This window comes from Chelonoidis abingdonii, chromosome 1, assembly GCF_003597395.2.
Source record: "Chelonoidis abingdonii isolate Lonesome George chromosome 1, CheloAbing_2.0, whole genome shotgun sequence".
In the NCBI taxonomy this organism is placed as follows: Eukaryota; Metazoa; Chordata; order Testudines; family Testudinidae; genus Chelonoidis; species Chelonoidis abingdonii.
The window spans coordinates 234,492,094-234,508,088 of NC_133769.1; the positions used below are offsets into that span (position 1 = coordinate 234,492,094).

Genomic DNA, 15,995 nt, shown 5'->3' on the forward strand with positions numbered 1-15,995 from the left:
TGGCCATATTAAGTAGGCACTAGACCAGTTTAGAGCACCTGAACTCAAATTTAGAAGCACCTGACTTCACTCTTAGAGGCACCTGGCTCCACCTTAGAGCACCTGACTCCAGTCATGGGATATAAACCCCTGCTTCAGTATTCAGACAGGGAGGGTGGTGTTGAGGGAAAGGTTGGTTGGAGCAGGTGCGATTGCAGAAGAGAAGGTTTGTCCACGAGAGAAAAACATAGAAGGTTTGAGGGTGGCGTCGGTTGGGAAGCCCACAGAAACCCTAAGCTAAGGGCACCAGGCTTGTCATGAAAGGCTTAGAAAGCCCTTCACAAGCTGACGGGGTATGAGAGGAAGTAACCAGGGGAAGGGCACCGCTAGTCAGAAGTGGTTCACCACGAACGCCAGGGCCCACTGGAGTTGGGACCTGGGAGTAGAGGGCGGCCCAGGTCCCTCCCGCTTCCACTCCCTTCCTCCAAGGACCTAGTGGGATATGATTAAAGAAACTGTATTCAGAGGCAAGCACATTAGCGCCCGGAAAACCTGACCACCAGAGAAGAGACATAAGCGCGAGAGACCAGCAGAACAGGTTACCGGCAAGTTGAGCCCACACTACGCGTAGTCACGCGGGCTCTGGGATCTGCGCGCATGGGGACTTTAGTCCAGGGGAGGACCATAACCTCCCACCCCTTTAAGGATGTACGACGTGGTCAAGCCTTCTCTACATGCCACGGCGGGGCCAGCAGAGAGGCTACCAAGGTCTATGCAACCGGCCAACAACGAGGCGGGACTAGATTCAGCAAGGAACCTAATCAGCTAGCTGCTTGAGTCAGGCTGCTCAGGACCCGAGCCCTGCTGAGGACCTAAAATAAGCCAGATGAAGAACCCTTCTCATGGAAGAGATCACCACGGGGAACGCCGGCACCGGGACCATACGGGGCTAGCCATTTACTTACAAAAAAAAATGACAGCGAGGACTGATGTGGAAGCATACCTCCTGGCTTTCTGAGAGAACAAGGCCCTGCGCGAGGCCTTGGCCCCCGCGAGAACATGGTCTGGTAATTCTATGCCCCATTCCTATTGGGGAAGCCAGAGTAAGGTTCTATTACATAATGGGCTGCAGAAGAAGCTGGCAGCAAACTATTCCCAGCTATAGGCAGAGGTTCTGGCAGGTCGGATTGCACTGCACTACGAGCCCAGACGCGTTCCCATGGAATGGCATATATATGGAGGACAAGGACACCGAACGCAGATTTGACTTGATCCACACTGACCTGGAATGGCTGCCCCTGAAAGCCATACAGCTCTTGAGGAGAGAAATGATGGAGTTCCTAATATTGGACCGGTATATGCGGGGGTTACCCCAGGGATCAGGACTTGGCGCTGGGATCAGAATTGGACCCCCCTCTAACCTAATGGATGGAGTTGGTTTCTCCCTCCGTGGAAGACAACTGGGCGCCGTGAACTGTTCCAGACCTCAAGCAGGGGAGCCACCGGCAACCCAGGAATGACAACTCCAAAACCCAAGCCCCGGGACTGTCGATGGAGAACTCTAGAAAAAAACTTAATCCGGGAGGACGACAGGTGAGGAATGGCTCGAGCCAGAAAGGGACCTGGGGGTTTGGGAAGAGTAGGTGGGTGGCCCGGCAACTTTGAGGGCCCCAGGGCCAGGGTGGTGATAACCGGAATGAGGGCTGGACGGTTGTTTTGAATGTGCGGGAATTGGCATATAGCAGCCCCAAGTCCAACGAAGGAGGTTGCTATGCAGTGTAATCTGGGCGACTTATGGGGAAGCAATGTGGCCTGAATCAACCTGGTAGGGTTACCATTGACCTCAAACTGGACTTTTAACCAGACCAGTAAAAATCATGATGTTTAATATGTAAAAACCAATTAGCATTAAATAGATTGGGAGTGCTGTCACTGTTGGTCCGGGAAAGTTGGTCTGTGACAGACAAAAACTCGGGCCAAAAAGCACAGCGCGTAGACATGCGTAACATGGCACGTGAATTTTTTAGCCTACAATTCCATTACGGATTTGAAATCCAGAGGAATACACAGAGTTTCTGCGGAGTAGTCCCCAAGCTCCTTATCCTGTTTTGATTGGGATGAGAACTCCCTGGTTTGTAGAACTACTGACCCGATAAGGCAGGAGAGTGGTGGCAACCCCCAGGTTGAGACGGGGCAACTAATAAGGATGCCTCGCCCATGTTTTGCTGAATATTCTCCAGACTTTGTTTCTCTTCCCCTGGAAAACCCCGCCAGGCTGCAAGAATGAAGGGCGGTGCTAAAAAAAGTGAGGGCCAGGTTTCTGGCAAGAGCTAATTCAAAGGACCTCCCTTGTGGGGTAGGCGAACCCGCCCAGGAAGACACAGAAGAAGGATTCGGTCACAGAGGGACTCAGAGGAGGTTCCTGGCCCAAGTGGTGAGCACCAAGGGGGGAAGGTTTGAAAATAGGCCCCCTGGAAATTAGGGTCAATTCAGCACTGCACGTGAGACCTTTGGGCGAAGGACCAAGCCGATATGATCCATTTACGCAAAAGTGAGGGAGGAGGTAGTGGAAGTAATGGAAGTGCCTGTAGAAGGAAAGTCAAAGGGCCCAAGGCCATTTATTACGTGCTCAAACGGTGATCTTGTGTTACAGAACGGAGCAGCAAGTACGAGGGAAGAAAGTAGCGCATCCTCAGTCCCACGGGAACACGTAAGGGCCATATTGTAGAGTTGAGCGCAAAGTCATTTATTTTGGGCAGGACAGTTCTAGGGGTAGACACAGACGCTGCGATAGATACTTTAGAAGGTTTTATTGGCCAGGAAGTACGAGGCAGAAGTCCAGCTTTATATGTGCCATCCCTGCCCTGGTAATGCCAGCTGCATAAGCCACCGACCTCACCTTGCGGGCCCCACTACGTACCTTTTACCCAATAATTGATGTCCGTTGATCAAGGAAATAAGCAATAGAACATATGGGCCACTAGAGAAACGTCGGCACGGGGGCCACGAAAGTACTAGTCATCCTTGACCTTAGCCCAACCGATTATCCAGAGGCATTCCCTTTAAAGAAACCCCACGTCTAAGGCCAATAGCCTAAAGAACTACCTACCGGTTTTTCGCCAGCGTGAGGCATCACTAGGAGATCCTGACGAGACCCAGGGAACCCCGTTTACGCGTCGTCCAAACTTATGAGAAAAGACTTTATCGTGCCCTGCTCCGTCATAACAACCCATCGGACATCCGTTTTCTACCATCCACAAACAGACGGACTAGTCGTCGAAGATTCAATCGAATCTTTTTTAAAAGTTATGATCCGGAACGCTGGTAGCACAGGATGGGAAAAGACTGGGACACTCTTATGCCGTATCTGAGATGTTCGCTCTCGGGAAGATTCCCCAGGCGTCCACGTTTTCTCCCTCTTGAAGTCTTATAATGGACGCACCCACTGCGGGATATTGGAATATCGCAAGGAGGATTGGGAGGGAAACAACCCAACCCAGGAAAGAATATTTAATTGAGCATGTGGGACACAGATGCTATTGAGAGCGATTAATCGAGTAACCCCGATTGTACGGGAGCATTTAGAAAAAGCACAAGAGCACAGCGGACATACTACAACCGTCGGGAGCTAAGAATGCGAATTTCAGGCGGTGGAACGGTTGATGGTGTTAGTGGCGACACAGAAAGGCAAACTCCTAGCCAGTTGGGCACCGACCATATCAATAGTCGAAGGCATTGGAAGAAAGTGGAATATATAAGGTTAACCCAGACGCCCGAGTAAGGCCAGAGCAAAATATACCACAATCACTTACTGAAGGCCTGGCATGGACAGAGAACGTGTTTGGTCATCAGGAGGAGAGCACTCAATCTCATCACCGATGGCACCGGACCGCAGGAGCAGGTAAAGAATTCTGAACTTAACCCAGAACAACGAATGAATAATTACATTGATCCACCGAACCAGGGACGTATTTTTGTACCAACCAGTCGAACGCCACTAGTCCAACATTATATTTTATTAGAAGCCCTGATCGTTAGAGCACCTGACTCCAAGTAGAAGCACCTGACTTCACTTAGAGCCACGCTGACCCACTTAGAGCACCTGACTCCAGTCATGGGAATATAAACCCCTGCTTCAGTCAGACAGGGGGTGGTAGTTGAAGGGAAAAGGTTGGAATTGGAGCAGAGTGCAGATTGCAAAGGAAGAGTTTGTCCAGGGTTCACCACAACCCCAGGGCCCCTGGGTTGGGACCTGGAGTAGAGGGCGGGCCCAGGTCCCTCCCTCTCCACTCCCCTCCTCCAAGGACACTAGGGGAATGATTAAGAACTGGTTCAGAGGCAAGCAATAGCGCCCTGAACCTACCCCCAGAGAAGAGAAAGCGCGAGACCCAGCAGAACAGTACCGGCAATTTGCCACAACACATATACTCAATCTGCAGTGGTAGTCAAAAAAGCTAATAGAATGTTGATAGATAACAAAACAAAACATATTGCCAGAATGCCACTACATAAATCCATCGTATGCTCACATTTTGAATACTGTGTACAGTTCTGGTCACCCCATCTCAGAAAACATATATTACAATTGGAAAAGGTACAGAGAAAGGCAACAAAAGTTATTAGGGGTGTGGAACAGCTTCCATGTGAGGAGAGATTTAAAAGGCTGAGACGGTTCAGTTTAGAAAAGAGACAACTAAGAGGGATATGATAGAGATCTATAAAATTATGAATGGTCTAGAGAAAGTGAATAGGGGAGTGTTATTTACCCCTTCACATAACATAAGAACTAGGGGCACACAATGAAATTAATAGGCAGAAAGAAAGTAAGTATTTCTTCACACAAAACAGTCAAATTGTAGAACTCATTGCCATGGGATGTTCTGAAGGCCAAAAGCACAAATGGGTTAAAAAAGAATTAGATAAGTTCACTGAAGATAGATTCATCAATGGCTATTAGCTAAGATGATCAGGGATGCAACCCTTGCTCTGGGTGTCCCTAAACCTCCAACTACCAGAAGCTGGGACTGGACAATAGGATTGATCACTTGATAATTGCCCTGTTCTGTTTATTCTCTCTGAAGCACCTAGCACTGGCCACTGTCAGAGACAGGATACTGGGATAAATGCATCATTGGTCTGACCCAGTATGACCGTTCTTATGTTCTTATTTTCACATATCCGATGCTGCCAAATTGTTTACACAAGTGCATTCTGGGAAAACCTGGACAGTTATCGCATACTGCCTCAGAATGAGGATTGTGTGCTTGAAGAATACCTTGAAGGAGAAATGCCATCAACAGGTGGGGCAATGCAAATTGGGGATCTTGTAGTGTACATGGAGGTGGGAGGAAGATAGATTGGCTTGGCAGAATTCTTTATTTTTTTAATACTTTCAATGGTTAATATACATGTTTATTTTAAGAATTGTTGCTGTTTTTATTTATCTAAATTTTCACACTTGTGGGAAATTATTAGAGGGTGTCAGACAATAGAGGGATGAGACTGTAATTATTTAATGCCAGTAGACACGGAGCTTCAAAAAGTTAAAGCTTTATAACTGTTAAAACACAGCTTGTCAACATCACATGTCAAAACATACAAAGTAAATTTCCTTAAATCAATCTCTAGTAAATTCTCAAGCAGCATTTTTCTTACTTTGCCCATCTGTAAACTTCAATTATTATCAATAGAAATATTTTTTATCAGTTTGTGTGTGGACGGAAACTAACATTTACTGATAGACAAGCAAACTTGTTATACAAAACACAGTTGGGAAGTCATGCCCAAACAAGAAAATAGCTGTTGCTGGAGGACAACAAGGTATAATACAAGACTTCTGTTAGGAGTGCTACACTCAGTGACATTATTACTAACCAAGTTTTAACCATGTTGTGTGCAGACGGATTTAGAGCCAACTCTGCCTATAACTGATTAAAAACTTGTTTAAAAGTTGTTTGCAGTGTTGCTGTAGCTGACTTGGTCCCAGCATATTAGACAGACAAGGTTTTGTTTAGAAGTTGTACTTTGGACAAAGTCTAAGGAGTGGGTGTGAAAAAAATGGCAATTTGCCTAGATTTTTAAAAAAAAATGCGGTTTGAGACTGGCTACAAAATCATGAGATTAAAAAAAAAATTCATTCTAGGTTCTTTTTATTTGCCTAATGGTTTCTGAGCCTTACTTCATGTTTTCAAGCTTTTCTCCAGAACTGTGAGGGCTAGAAACTTATTTTTTCTTTTACATGAAAGCTGAGACTCTCTGCGAATTATATGATTCTAGGAGCTAGGTTTTCAAGGAAAACTCCAAATATCATGAGACTCACAAGCAAATCACAAGGTTTGGCTACATTGTCTATAATTCACATGCTCACATGAATCTGTGTAATCCACTGAAGTTTTTCAATAAATGTTGACTTTGTTTGACATATGGATGCATAGGTCCAGAAGCACTTTTTAAAAGGCCATAAAAAGGAAACTGGACTTGTTTGTCCTTTTCCATCACACTACCTTACATTCCAGGGTTGACATCCTGGCCCCACTGAAGTCAGTGCAAAATTCCCAGCGACTTCAGTGGGGTCATTAAAGGGTTAATGAAGAAAGCCTGTCAGACTATGAAATGAGTTCCATTCACAAAGTCTGAACACATAACACTACAGGCCAATTAATGAACTAAACGGAGTAAGATACCTTGTGGGATGGTAATCCATTTACAGAGTAAAATGGTTTCAAAGGATAATCAAATATCAAAATTCAAAAAAACCAAAACTTTAAACTCCTTCAAGGGCTTCAGCTGTTCAACCATCTTCTTATCAGCAGAGATGATATTCAAATTAACTTGGGAAAGATTTATTAGATTGACAGGAAGAACAAAAGACCACAGTGTTTTGTTTTGGTTGTAATTAAAATGAATGAGCTTAAACAAAACCTATCTGTAAAGTTTTAAAAAAATACTAAGTGAATTACATTGAGTAGCAGACCAGAGTATTATCAATTTGCATTATTGCTATTTTCACCTACAGTTGTACTGGACAGTTTGTTTTAAGCATGAAAACAATACAAACGCTAAACACAGCAAGTGTAAACTGTTGTTTTAGGAAAAATAATAAAGAAATAATGATAATCCTGTAATTCCCATTGGTGGGCATTTTTCCTGCAGTAATGGGAACACAAATGTTCCTCAGGAGTGGAGCTGGATGAAATTTTTCTAATAAAATACTTGCCAAAAAACTGTTTTTTTTCAAAATTAAAATTTTTCATGAGAATCCACCAGGACTGGATTCTCATTTGCTTACCTACATACTAAGATCCAAACAGGTTCAGAATTGGTCAGCTCAGTGCAGAACATGGCCGTAAAGCACTATCATACTGCTCAACTCCACACATTTGAAATAGCATATTTGAAGAACTGGAAGTGCTAATAAATAAATACATCTATGACATTGTTGGCATCACTGAAACTTGGTGAGATAAAACACATGATTGGAATGTTGGTGTGGATGGGTATAGTTTGCTCAGGAAGGATAGATAGGGGAAAAAGGAAGGAGGTGTTGCCTTATATATTAAAAATGTACACACTTGGACTGAGGTGGAGATGGACATAGGAGACGGAAGGGTTGAGAGTCTCTGGGTTAGGATAAAAGGGGTAAAAAACAAGGGTGTCATGCTAGGAGTCTACTGACAGGCCACCTAACCAGGTGGAAGAGGTCGATGAGGCTTTTTTTAATCAACTAACAAAATCATCCAAAGCCCAAGATTTGGTGCGGTGATGGCGGGACTTCAACTATCCGATATATGTTGTAGGAAATAACACCGCGGGCACAGACTATCCAATAAGTTCCTGGACTGCATTGCAGACAACTTTTTATTTCAGAAGGTTGAAAAAGCTACTAGGGAGAAGCTGTCTCTAGTACTTGTTTTAACAAATAGGGAGGAACTCGTTGAGAATTTGAAAGCAGAAGGAAGTTTTGGGTGAGAAAGTGATCATGAAATCATAGAGTTTTGCAATTCTAAGGAAGGGTAGGTAAAGGAGAGTACAGCAAAATAGAGACAATGGCATTTCAGGAAGGCGGATTTTGTAAGCTCAGAGAGCTGATAGGTAAGGTCCCATGGGAATCAAGACTGAGGGGAAAACAACTGAGGAGAGTTGGCAGTTTTTCAAAGGGGACACTATTACGGGCCAAAAGCAAGCTATTCCGATGGGTAGGAAAGATAGAAAATGTGGCAAAAGACCACCTTGGCTTAACCACAAGATCTTGCATGACCTACAAAATAAAAAAGGAGTCATATAAAAAATGGAAACTAGGTCAGATTACAAAGGATGAATATAGGCAAACAACACAGGAATGCAGGGGCAAGATTAAAAGGCAAAGGCACAAAATGAGCTCAAACTAGCTATGGTAGGAATAAAGAGAAACAAGAAGACTTTTATCAATACATTAGAAGCAAGAGGAAGACCAAGGACAGGGTAGGGCCAATGCTCAGTGAGGAGGAGAAACAGTAACAGGAAACTTGGAAATGGCAGAGATGCTTAATGACTTTTTGTTTCGGTCTTCACTGAGAAGTCTGAAGGAATGTCTAACATAGTGAATGCTTATGGAAGGGGGTAGGTTTAGAAGATAAAATAAAAAAGAGCAAGTTAAAAATCACTTAGAAAAGTTAGATGCCTGCAAGTCACCAGGGCCTGATGAAATGCATCCTAGAATACTCAAGGAGTTAATAGAGGAGGTATCTGAGCCTCTAGCTATTATCTTTGGAAAGTCATGGGAGACGGAGAGATTCCAGAAGTCTGGAAAAGGGCAAAATATAGTGCCCATCTATAAAAAGGAAATAAAAACAACCCAGGAAACTACAGACCAGTTAGTTTAACTTCTGTGCCAGGGAAGATAATGGAGCAAGTAATTAAAGAAATCATCTGCAAACACTTGGAAGGTGGTAAGGTGATAGGGAATAGCCAGCATGGATTTGTAACGAAGAACAAATCGTGTCAAACCAATCTGATCGCTTTCTTTGATAGGATAACGAGCCTTGTGGATAAGGGAGAAGCGGTGGATGTGAGTATACCTAGACTTTAGTAAGGCATTTGATACGGTCTCGCATGATATTCTTATCGATAAACTAGGCAAATACAATTTAGATGGGCTACTATAAGGTGGGTGCATAACTGGCTGGATAACCGTACTCAGAGAGTAGTTATTAATGGCTCCCAATCCTGCTGGAAAGGTATAACAAGGTGTGGGGTTCCAAACAGGGGTCTGTTTTGGGACCAGCTCTGTTCAATATCTTCATCAACGACTTAGATGTTGGCATAGAAAGTACGCTTATTAAGTTTGCGGACGATACCAAACTGGGAGGGATTGCAACTGCTTTGGAGGACAGGGTCAAAATTCAAAATGATCTGGACAAATTGGAGAAATGGTCTGAGGTAAACCGGATGAAGTTCAATAAAGACAAATGCAAAGTGCAACACTTAGGAAGGAACAATCAGTTTCACAACATACAGAATGGGAAGAGACTGTCTAGGAAGGAGTATGACAGAAAGAGATCTAGAGGTCATAAGTGGACCACAAGCTAAATATGAGTCAACAGTGTGATACTGTTGCAAAAAAGCAACATGATTCTGGATGCATTAACAGGTGTGTTGTAAACAAGACACGAGAAGTCATTCTTTGCTCTACTCTGCGCTGGTTAGGGCCTCAACTGGAGATTGTGTCCAGTTCTGGGCACCGCATTTCAAGAAAGATGTGGAGAAATTGGAGGGTCCAGAGAAGAGCAACAAGAATGATTAAAGGTCTTGAGAACATGACCTAGAAGGAAGGCTGAAAGAATGGGTTTATTTAGTTTGGAAAGAGAAGACTGAGAGGGGACATGATAGCAGTTTTCAGGTATCTAAAAGGGTGTCATCAGGAGAGGGAGAAAACTTGTTCATTCCACCCTAGCCTCTAATGATAGAACGAAGCAATGGGCTTAAACTGCAGCAAGGGAGATTTAGGTTGGACATTAGGAAAAAGTTCCTAACTGTCAGGGTAGTTAAACACTGGAATAAATTGCCTAGGGAGATTGTGGAATCTCCATCTCTGGAGATATTTAAGAGTAGGTTAGATAAATGTCTATCAGGGATGGTCTAGACAGTATTTGGTCTTGCCATGAGGGCAGGGGACCGGACTCGATGACCTCTCAAGGTCCCTTCCAGTCCTAGAGTCTATGAGTCTATGAGCACCTTTCAACTAAAGATCTCAAAGTGCATTGCAATCCTGATTTACGCCTCACAAAAGCCATGTGAGGTAGGTAAGTATCCTCATATAACAGAGCTTGAAACTGAAGCACAGAAAAGTTAAGGGACTTGCCCATAGTCACCCAGCAACCTACTGACCAACATTTTCAAACTAATTTCAGGAAGACAGGGAATGGAAGGCTAGTGGGAGCTGAGTCCCTGCCCTGAGATGGGAGACCCTGAGGTTGGGTCCTACCCCTGCAGGATGTGATCTGTTTGGGGAGAGGGGGGCTTGTGTCCTGCCCTCAGGAACTGGTAGGCCCGGGCGGAGGGTGGGTGGGCTGGAGAGCAAGCCAACCCAAAGCTCACCCTGGAGTGGTGGCTCTTGTCTCACAGGGCTGGCTCAGCTCCCCATTCCTGTGTGCTGGCTCTCGCTGCAGCATTCACTACCGGAAAACAGGCTGCCATATGACTTTCTACTAAGCATATGCCTCTTTGACAGTAGTGTTTCTAATGTATAAAGTGTGACATTTAGTTTGACAATGGCTAATATATTTAATCTGTACTTTGTAAAAATAATTACACCTTGGATGCACTGATTTTTCCACCCACACAGAGCTAAAGTTTTAGCAAATTAAATCTACATATAAAGGTTGCCCATTTCAATATTTTAATCCTTTACTATTGGTTTAATTCTCCTTTTACAAACATATAAGCGGGGAGGGGAAGCTTGCTATATTTATCTTTCATCACAAAATGTACACCTTTTCTGAGGGTATCGCAACCCCCAGATTATTCCTGGGCCAAAAGCTGGGTGGGTGGGGGGACTTGCAGAGGAGTGAAAACCCCAAAACCCATTATAGTAACAGACCAAATCTCAGTGTCTCAATGAACTGAGATTCTAGCCCAACAATGCCCCTTCCTGTCCAGCTCAGCCTCCTGCCCAAAGGACTCAGCCCCTCCAGATTCTGAGCCAATATGAGCTTTACTCTCCTTTCAGCCTCCTTCCCCCTAGACCCAAATGGGGTTCCTTCTCTCTCCCTACCCAGCACTGAGCCCCCCAACAGGGGAAGGTGGCAATCACCTCTGCTTCCCAAGTTCCCTGCTCTCCTTGGCTGCTTTTCTTTTGAGATCTCCCTGCCCTGCCTGAGTCTCCTTCCTAAACACATACAAGCCATGCCCCTTCACCAAGCCATGCTCATCACTCCCACCTCAAACAACAGCATGCCGGCATCATCCATGTCTTGTAGGGAGTGAGCCAATGGAGCAGTTCAATTTTGAGCTCTAGGATTCAAGATGCAAAGCTCATGACTTCCCATTCCAGCAGTGGCTGAAGCTCTCTCACCACAGCATGCAGATGGGGCTTTCCCCTCCCAGCTCCCTGCTCCACCCCCTCCTGGCCCTAACACTGTCAGATCACCTGTCCTGAGATCCCCCTCCCACATTGCTGAAGATAACATTATTAAATCAGGAGTTGGGAGTTTTTGGTTACAAATAGGAGTCTCGCTGATATACCATGAGAGTTGGTCAGTCTGCCCAGCAAGTCAGTAGGATTGCTGGGAATAGAACTCAGCCTGCTGTTCTAAGCACTAGGTAAACTCCTAGTACAAGTCAAAACATACCATTACTATTTAAATCACTGTTAAATTGTTCCACTGATGTACGCAGTGGTGTATAGTCTTAAATTTAATCTTCAAAGGCACAGGCTCTGTTTCACTTACATTTTTTGTTATGTAGATAAGGTAGAGACAGACAGAAAGCAGGCAGACAAAAGCATCTATGTCGCTAGGAAACTAATTCAGAAAACATTATAGATACTTACAGGGTAAGGCTGAACAACAGTCAGGAGGATCGATTCTTTGCAGCTTCTGTAAGGGAAAAAAAAGAGTGAAGATCCATACTTTCATGCTCTAAAGATAATAAGCTTTTCTTTCTAATGGAGAAAAGTGTGATCCTGTGGCCAAGTGTTTATTACAATCACATAGCAGAGCATTAGAGAGATGAATAATATGCCAAAGTCACAATGAATATAAAAAATGAAGTATTTTCCAATGTAACAGAGCAACCTGACTTGAACCTTATTATGCAGTTTATACTGGAAGATATTATTGGCTTCATCAAACAATTGTGCGTGGCAATGATAGCTTTCCCTGCTGAGCGTGGAATAGATTTGGATTCATCAAATCTGTTTACCATTTGCAAACTACTTATTTCTTTCACTGGCTTAATAAAATGCAGTTGTTTCTCATGCTATCCAGCTCCTGCAGATTTAAGATACTGGGGAGGGATGGGTAAAAGTGAAGGCAGAATTTGGCCCCGAGAGGCTTCCTGAATTCATCTTTGGGAACTGGAGGAAAGGAAGATTTTGAGAATATCCCGTTTACAGTAAAATATTTACAACATTATCAAAGAAAGATCATTCTTTAAAAATCTTATAGCTCTTCTTTGGGTAAACCAGTTATTTGAAACCAGGTAAGCAGCACAATTATTTGAGCAGGTGAGTTTACCGGACAACCCTAAATTCCATGTCAAGGCTATTAAAACTGGAGAGGAAACCACTAGGATTTTGCATGATCAAGTGATTCTGATAACTTAAAGGACAAATAAATGCTTATTTAATTACCAAAAGAGAAAACCCAAGTCAATACTTCATTTATTACATCATTGGATTGCTTGGTTTTTATTAGCTAAGAAAAGGTTAGTTGCCATTTGGTTGAGATGGAGTTGATTTTCTGTAGGTTTTCCTAATTTAAAATGTAATTAATTGCCTGTTTATGTGATTTATTGCCTGGCCACGTGAAGTGCAACTAATTTGAATGCCAGAACTGTTCCGTAGAACAAACTAAAGTAAATCACAATTGTAGGGTTAAGCACCATGTCACTGGTTCTGTATGCAATCACCCTGTGCTGTCAATTCACTGTACTGAAATACCATTGGAAAAAAATCAATGGAACCGTGGGAAAAGGAAATAGAGGAGACACTCAAGGACTGGTAAGAAAATCTCTTTGGCGTGTGCCTGGTGAAGTCATCATTTTCTTGCAGGATTTCATCACCTGCTATGAAAATTGGTCAACAGACTACCCCAACCAGCCTATCTGATTCTACTCCTGTCCATGGCATTGCACACGTGCAACTCAGGGAAACTTTGACCATATAGTCTTACACATTTTGAGTCAAAATGATGAAACTTCCTCAGTTTTCGCATCAACGAGATTATCCCATTAATCATAATATCTGCATTATTTCATTAAAATAGTACAGACTCATAGATTCATACATTCATTCTAAGGCTGGAAGGGACCTCGAGAGGTCATCGAGTCCAGTCCCCGCCCTCATGGCAGGACCAAATACTGTCTAGACCATCCCTTAGTCTAACCTGCTCTTAAATATCTCCAGAGATGGAGATTCCACAACCTCCCTAGGCAATTTATTCCAGTGTTTAACTACCCTGACAGTTAGGAACCTCCCTTGCTGCAGTTTAAGCCCATTGCTTCTTGTTCTATCCTTAGAGGCTAAGATGAACAAGTTTTCTCCCTCCTCCTTATGACATCCTTTTAGATACCTGAAAACTGCTATCATGTCCCCTTGAGCAAAAGGAATTGAAAGCTTTGGTTTTGTCTATTGTATCCTCTATCCCAGGCAGAAGAATAAGAATAATTAAAACAACCACCACCACAACAACACTGAATGATAGTGAAGCTTTGGAAGAGCTACATATTGTACATAAATTAAACATCCTTTCATAGAAAAGTCTACAAATCATTTTAGTCTAGTTAAAATAAATAGTCGCTTGGAAGAACATTACATGCATGAATTTTTTATTTTCAGAAATCATATTCTGCATTTAGGGCTAGACTCCATTAGTAAGATTTATTCACTCATAAAACCGTATGTGCTCCTTGACTCGTGGTGCTGATATTTCTGAGGAAAAATAGCAAATTTTAGGATCATGGAAGTTTATAGAGGGAATTACCTTAAACCTCTATTAAATTAAAGCTAATAGATTTTAAGAAAATCTCAATCCTGTGTTTATAATCAACTAATAAAAATAATAGAACTATATCTGGTTGAGTGAAAAACCTACTACAATTCTGCGCAATCAAAAATATGCAATAAATGCAATTTATCGTGTGAAATCTCATCACTATAGATATGGTGTCTACATATTTATCTATATCTACATCCATCAAGGTAGATAAGTAACCTGATTTACAGGCAAATATTTCATGTCCAATTGGCCATCTTCCTTGCCACCACTAATGCATCGGCCCAGGAACTTATTCTAACATTCCAACCATTGGGTATGTGACAGGGTGCTGGGCAAAGGGTTGCTGATTCAACCCTCAGTCAGCCAGCTCTCATATAGGGGAATAAATTAGAGCTGGCTGGAGATAACCTGGCCCTGACTGGGGAAGCAAAGACAGCTGCTGCTTAATTAGCCTGGGGCTGTATAAAAGCTTCAGGGGAAGAAAGCCAAAGGGGGAGCAGAAAGAAAGGGAAAAAGGCAGGGAGGTAGCACTTCCTTTCTGCAGGAGGTGAAGGGCCAACTGTACATGGTCAAATGGTGGTGGGAACAAGCCTATAAATAAATTGCACCTGTGGTTACTACCCCCAGGGTCTAAGAGTGACTTTGTGCACCTAGCAGAGGCAGGAGCTGAGGGGGCCCTGCTGCACTCTGCTACAGGCAACTTTAAAGTGTTGTCATTTAAAGAAAAAATAATTTGTCATAGAAATGTTTTTCCTCCTTAAATTAAACCTGTCCAAGACCCAGGATAGGCAAGGTTCTGACTGGCTAGTATCAGATTTTTTTTATTTTTTTTTTTAATAACAAAAAGGTCACTAATTTAAAATTCTATCTTGGGGGCAATTCCCAGCTTCTCAATAGGACCAGCACTTGCACTGGAATGACCTTTGAAATTGGACCATAAATCAGGCATTTTTAGGTATAAGAAGGCATATCTGGTCATTTTTAGATATTTTTAGGGCTCCTTCTGAGCCTTGTACAATTGGACTAATAATACCGAGGCACCTGGCTTTATGGACAGAGAGGCACACAAAGTAGGCATTAAAATACAATTTTTAAAGACTCTAAAGCATTACTTAAAACAGTTTTCTGTAATACATATGGCTTATGCAAAATACACGATGGTGGCATGTAATGTAAATGTTTTACCACCATCTGTTTGAGATGACCTGGTGTGCAACTCGTGAAGGAATAATAATACCTTGCTCTTACATAGAGCTTTTCATCTTTCAATATGACAGCACTTGTATCATTATCCCACTCACTCACGGACTTCAAAACTAGTCCAAACTCATGCTGATGAAACCCTTACCATGCATATCACCATATAATTCGTATATAGATGTGTATATATGCACATGTATATTAAAACTATAAAACCTGTATACTACACTACTCCATCAAGTATGTATCTCTCTCTCTCTCTCTCTCTCTCTAGGGAGTATATCTAAAGTGTAGATATATGTACATACACACAACCCACTCACCCCCACCGCTGCCGGGTGTGTGCTTGCGCTATTAGATATTATATACATAAACAAACTGATCACATGACCTAATTTAAATTTGCATCTTTGCTCTCCTAAAAACTACAGGAAGGCAAGAGCACAAGCAGACTTTGACGCCCTCAGGGAGCTGATGGGCAGGATCCCCTGGGAAAATAACATGAGGGGGAAAGGAGTCCAGGAGAGCTGGCTGTATTTTAAAGAATCCTTATTGAGGTTGCAGGAAAAAAACATCCCAATGTGTAGGAAGAATAGTAAATATGGCAGGCGATCAGCTTGG

At 43.0% G+C, this 15,995-nt stretch overlaps 1 protein-coding gene across 7 annotated transcripts in view; it reads right to left on the reverse strand.

Annotated features, from left to right (window-relative positions):
* Nucleotides 1–15,995, reverse strand: part of FRMPD4 (FERM and PDZ domain containing 4) — a 497,083-nt gene that overhangs the window by 48,410 nt on the left and 432,678 nt on the right. For all 7 annotated transcript variants that reach the window (XM_075060497.1, XM_075060506.1, XM_075060487.1 and 4 more), the window contains one exon: nt 12,008–12,053. In XM_075060497.1, the coding sequence (XP_074916598.1) occupies nt 12,008–12,053 (46 nt within the window). The remainder of the gene's footprint in view (nt 1–12,007; nt 12,054–15,995) is intronic.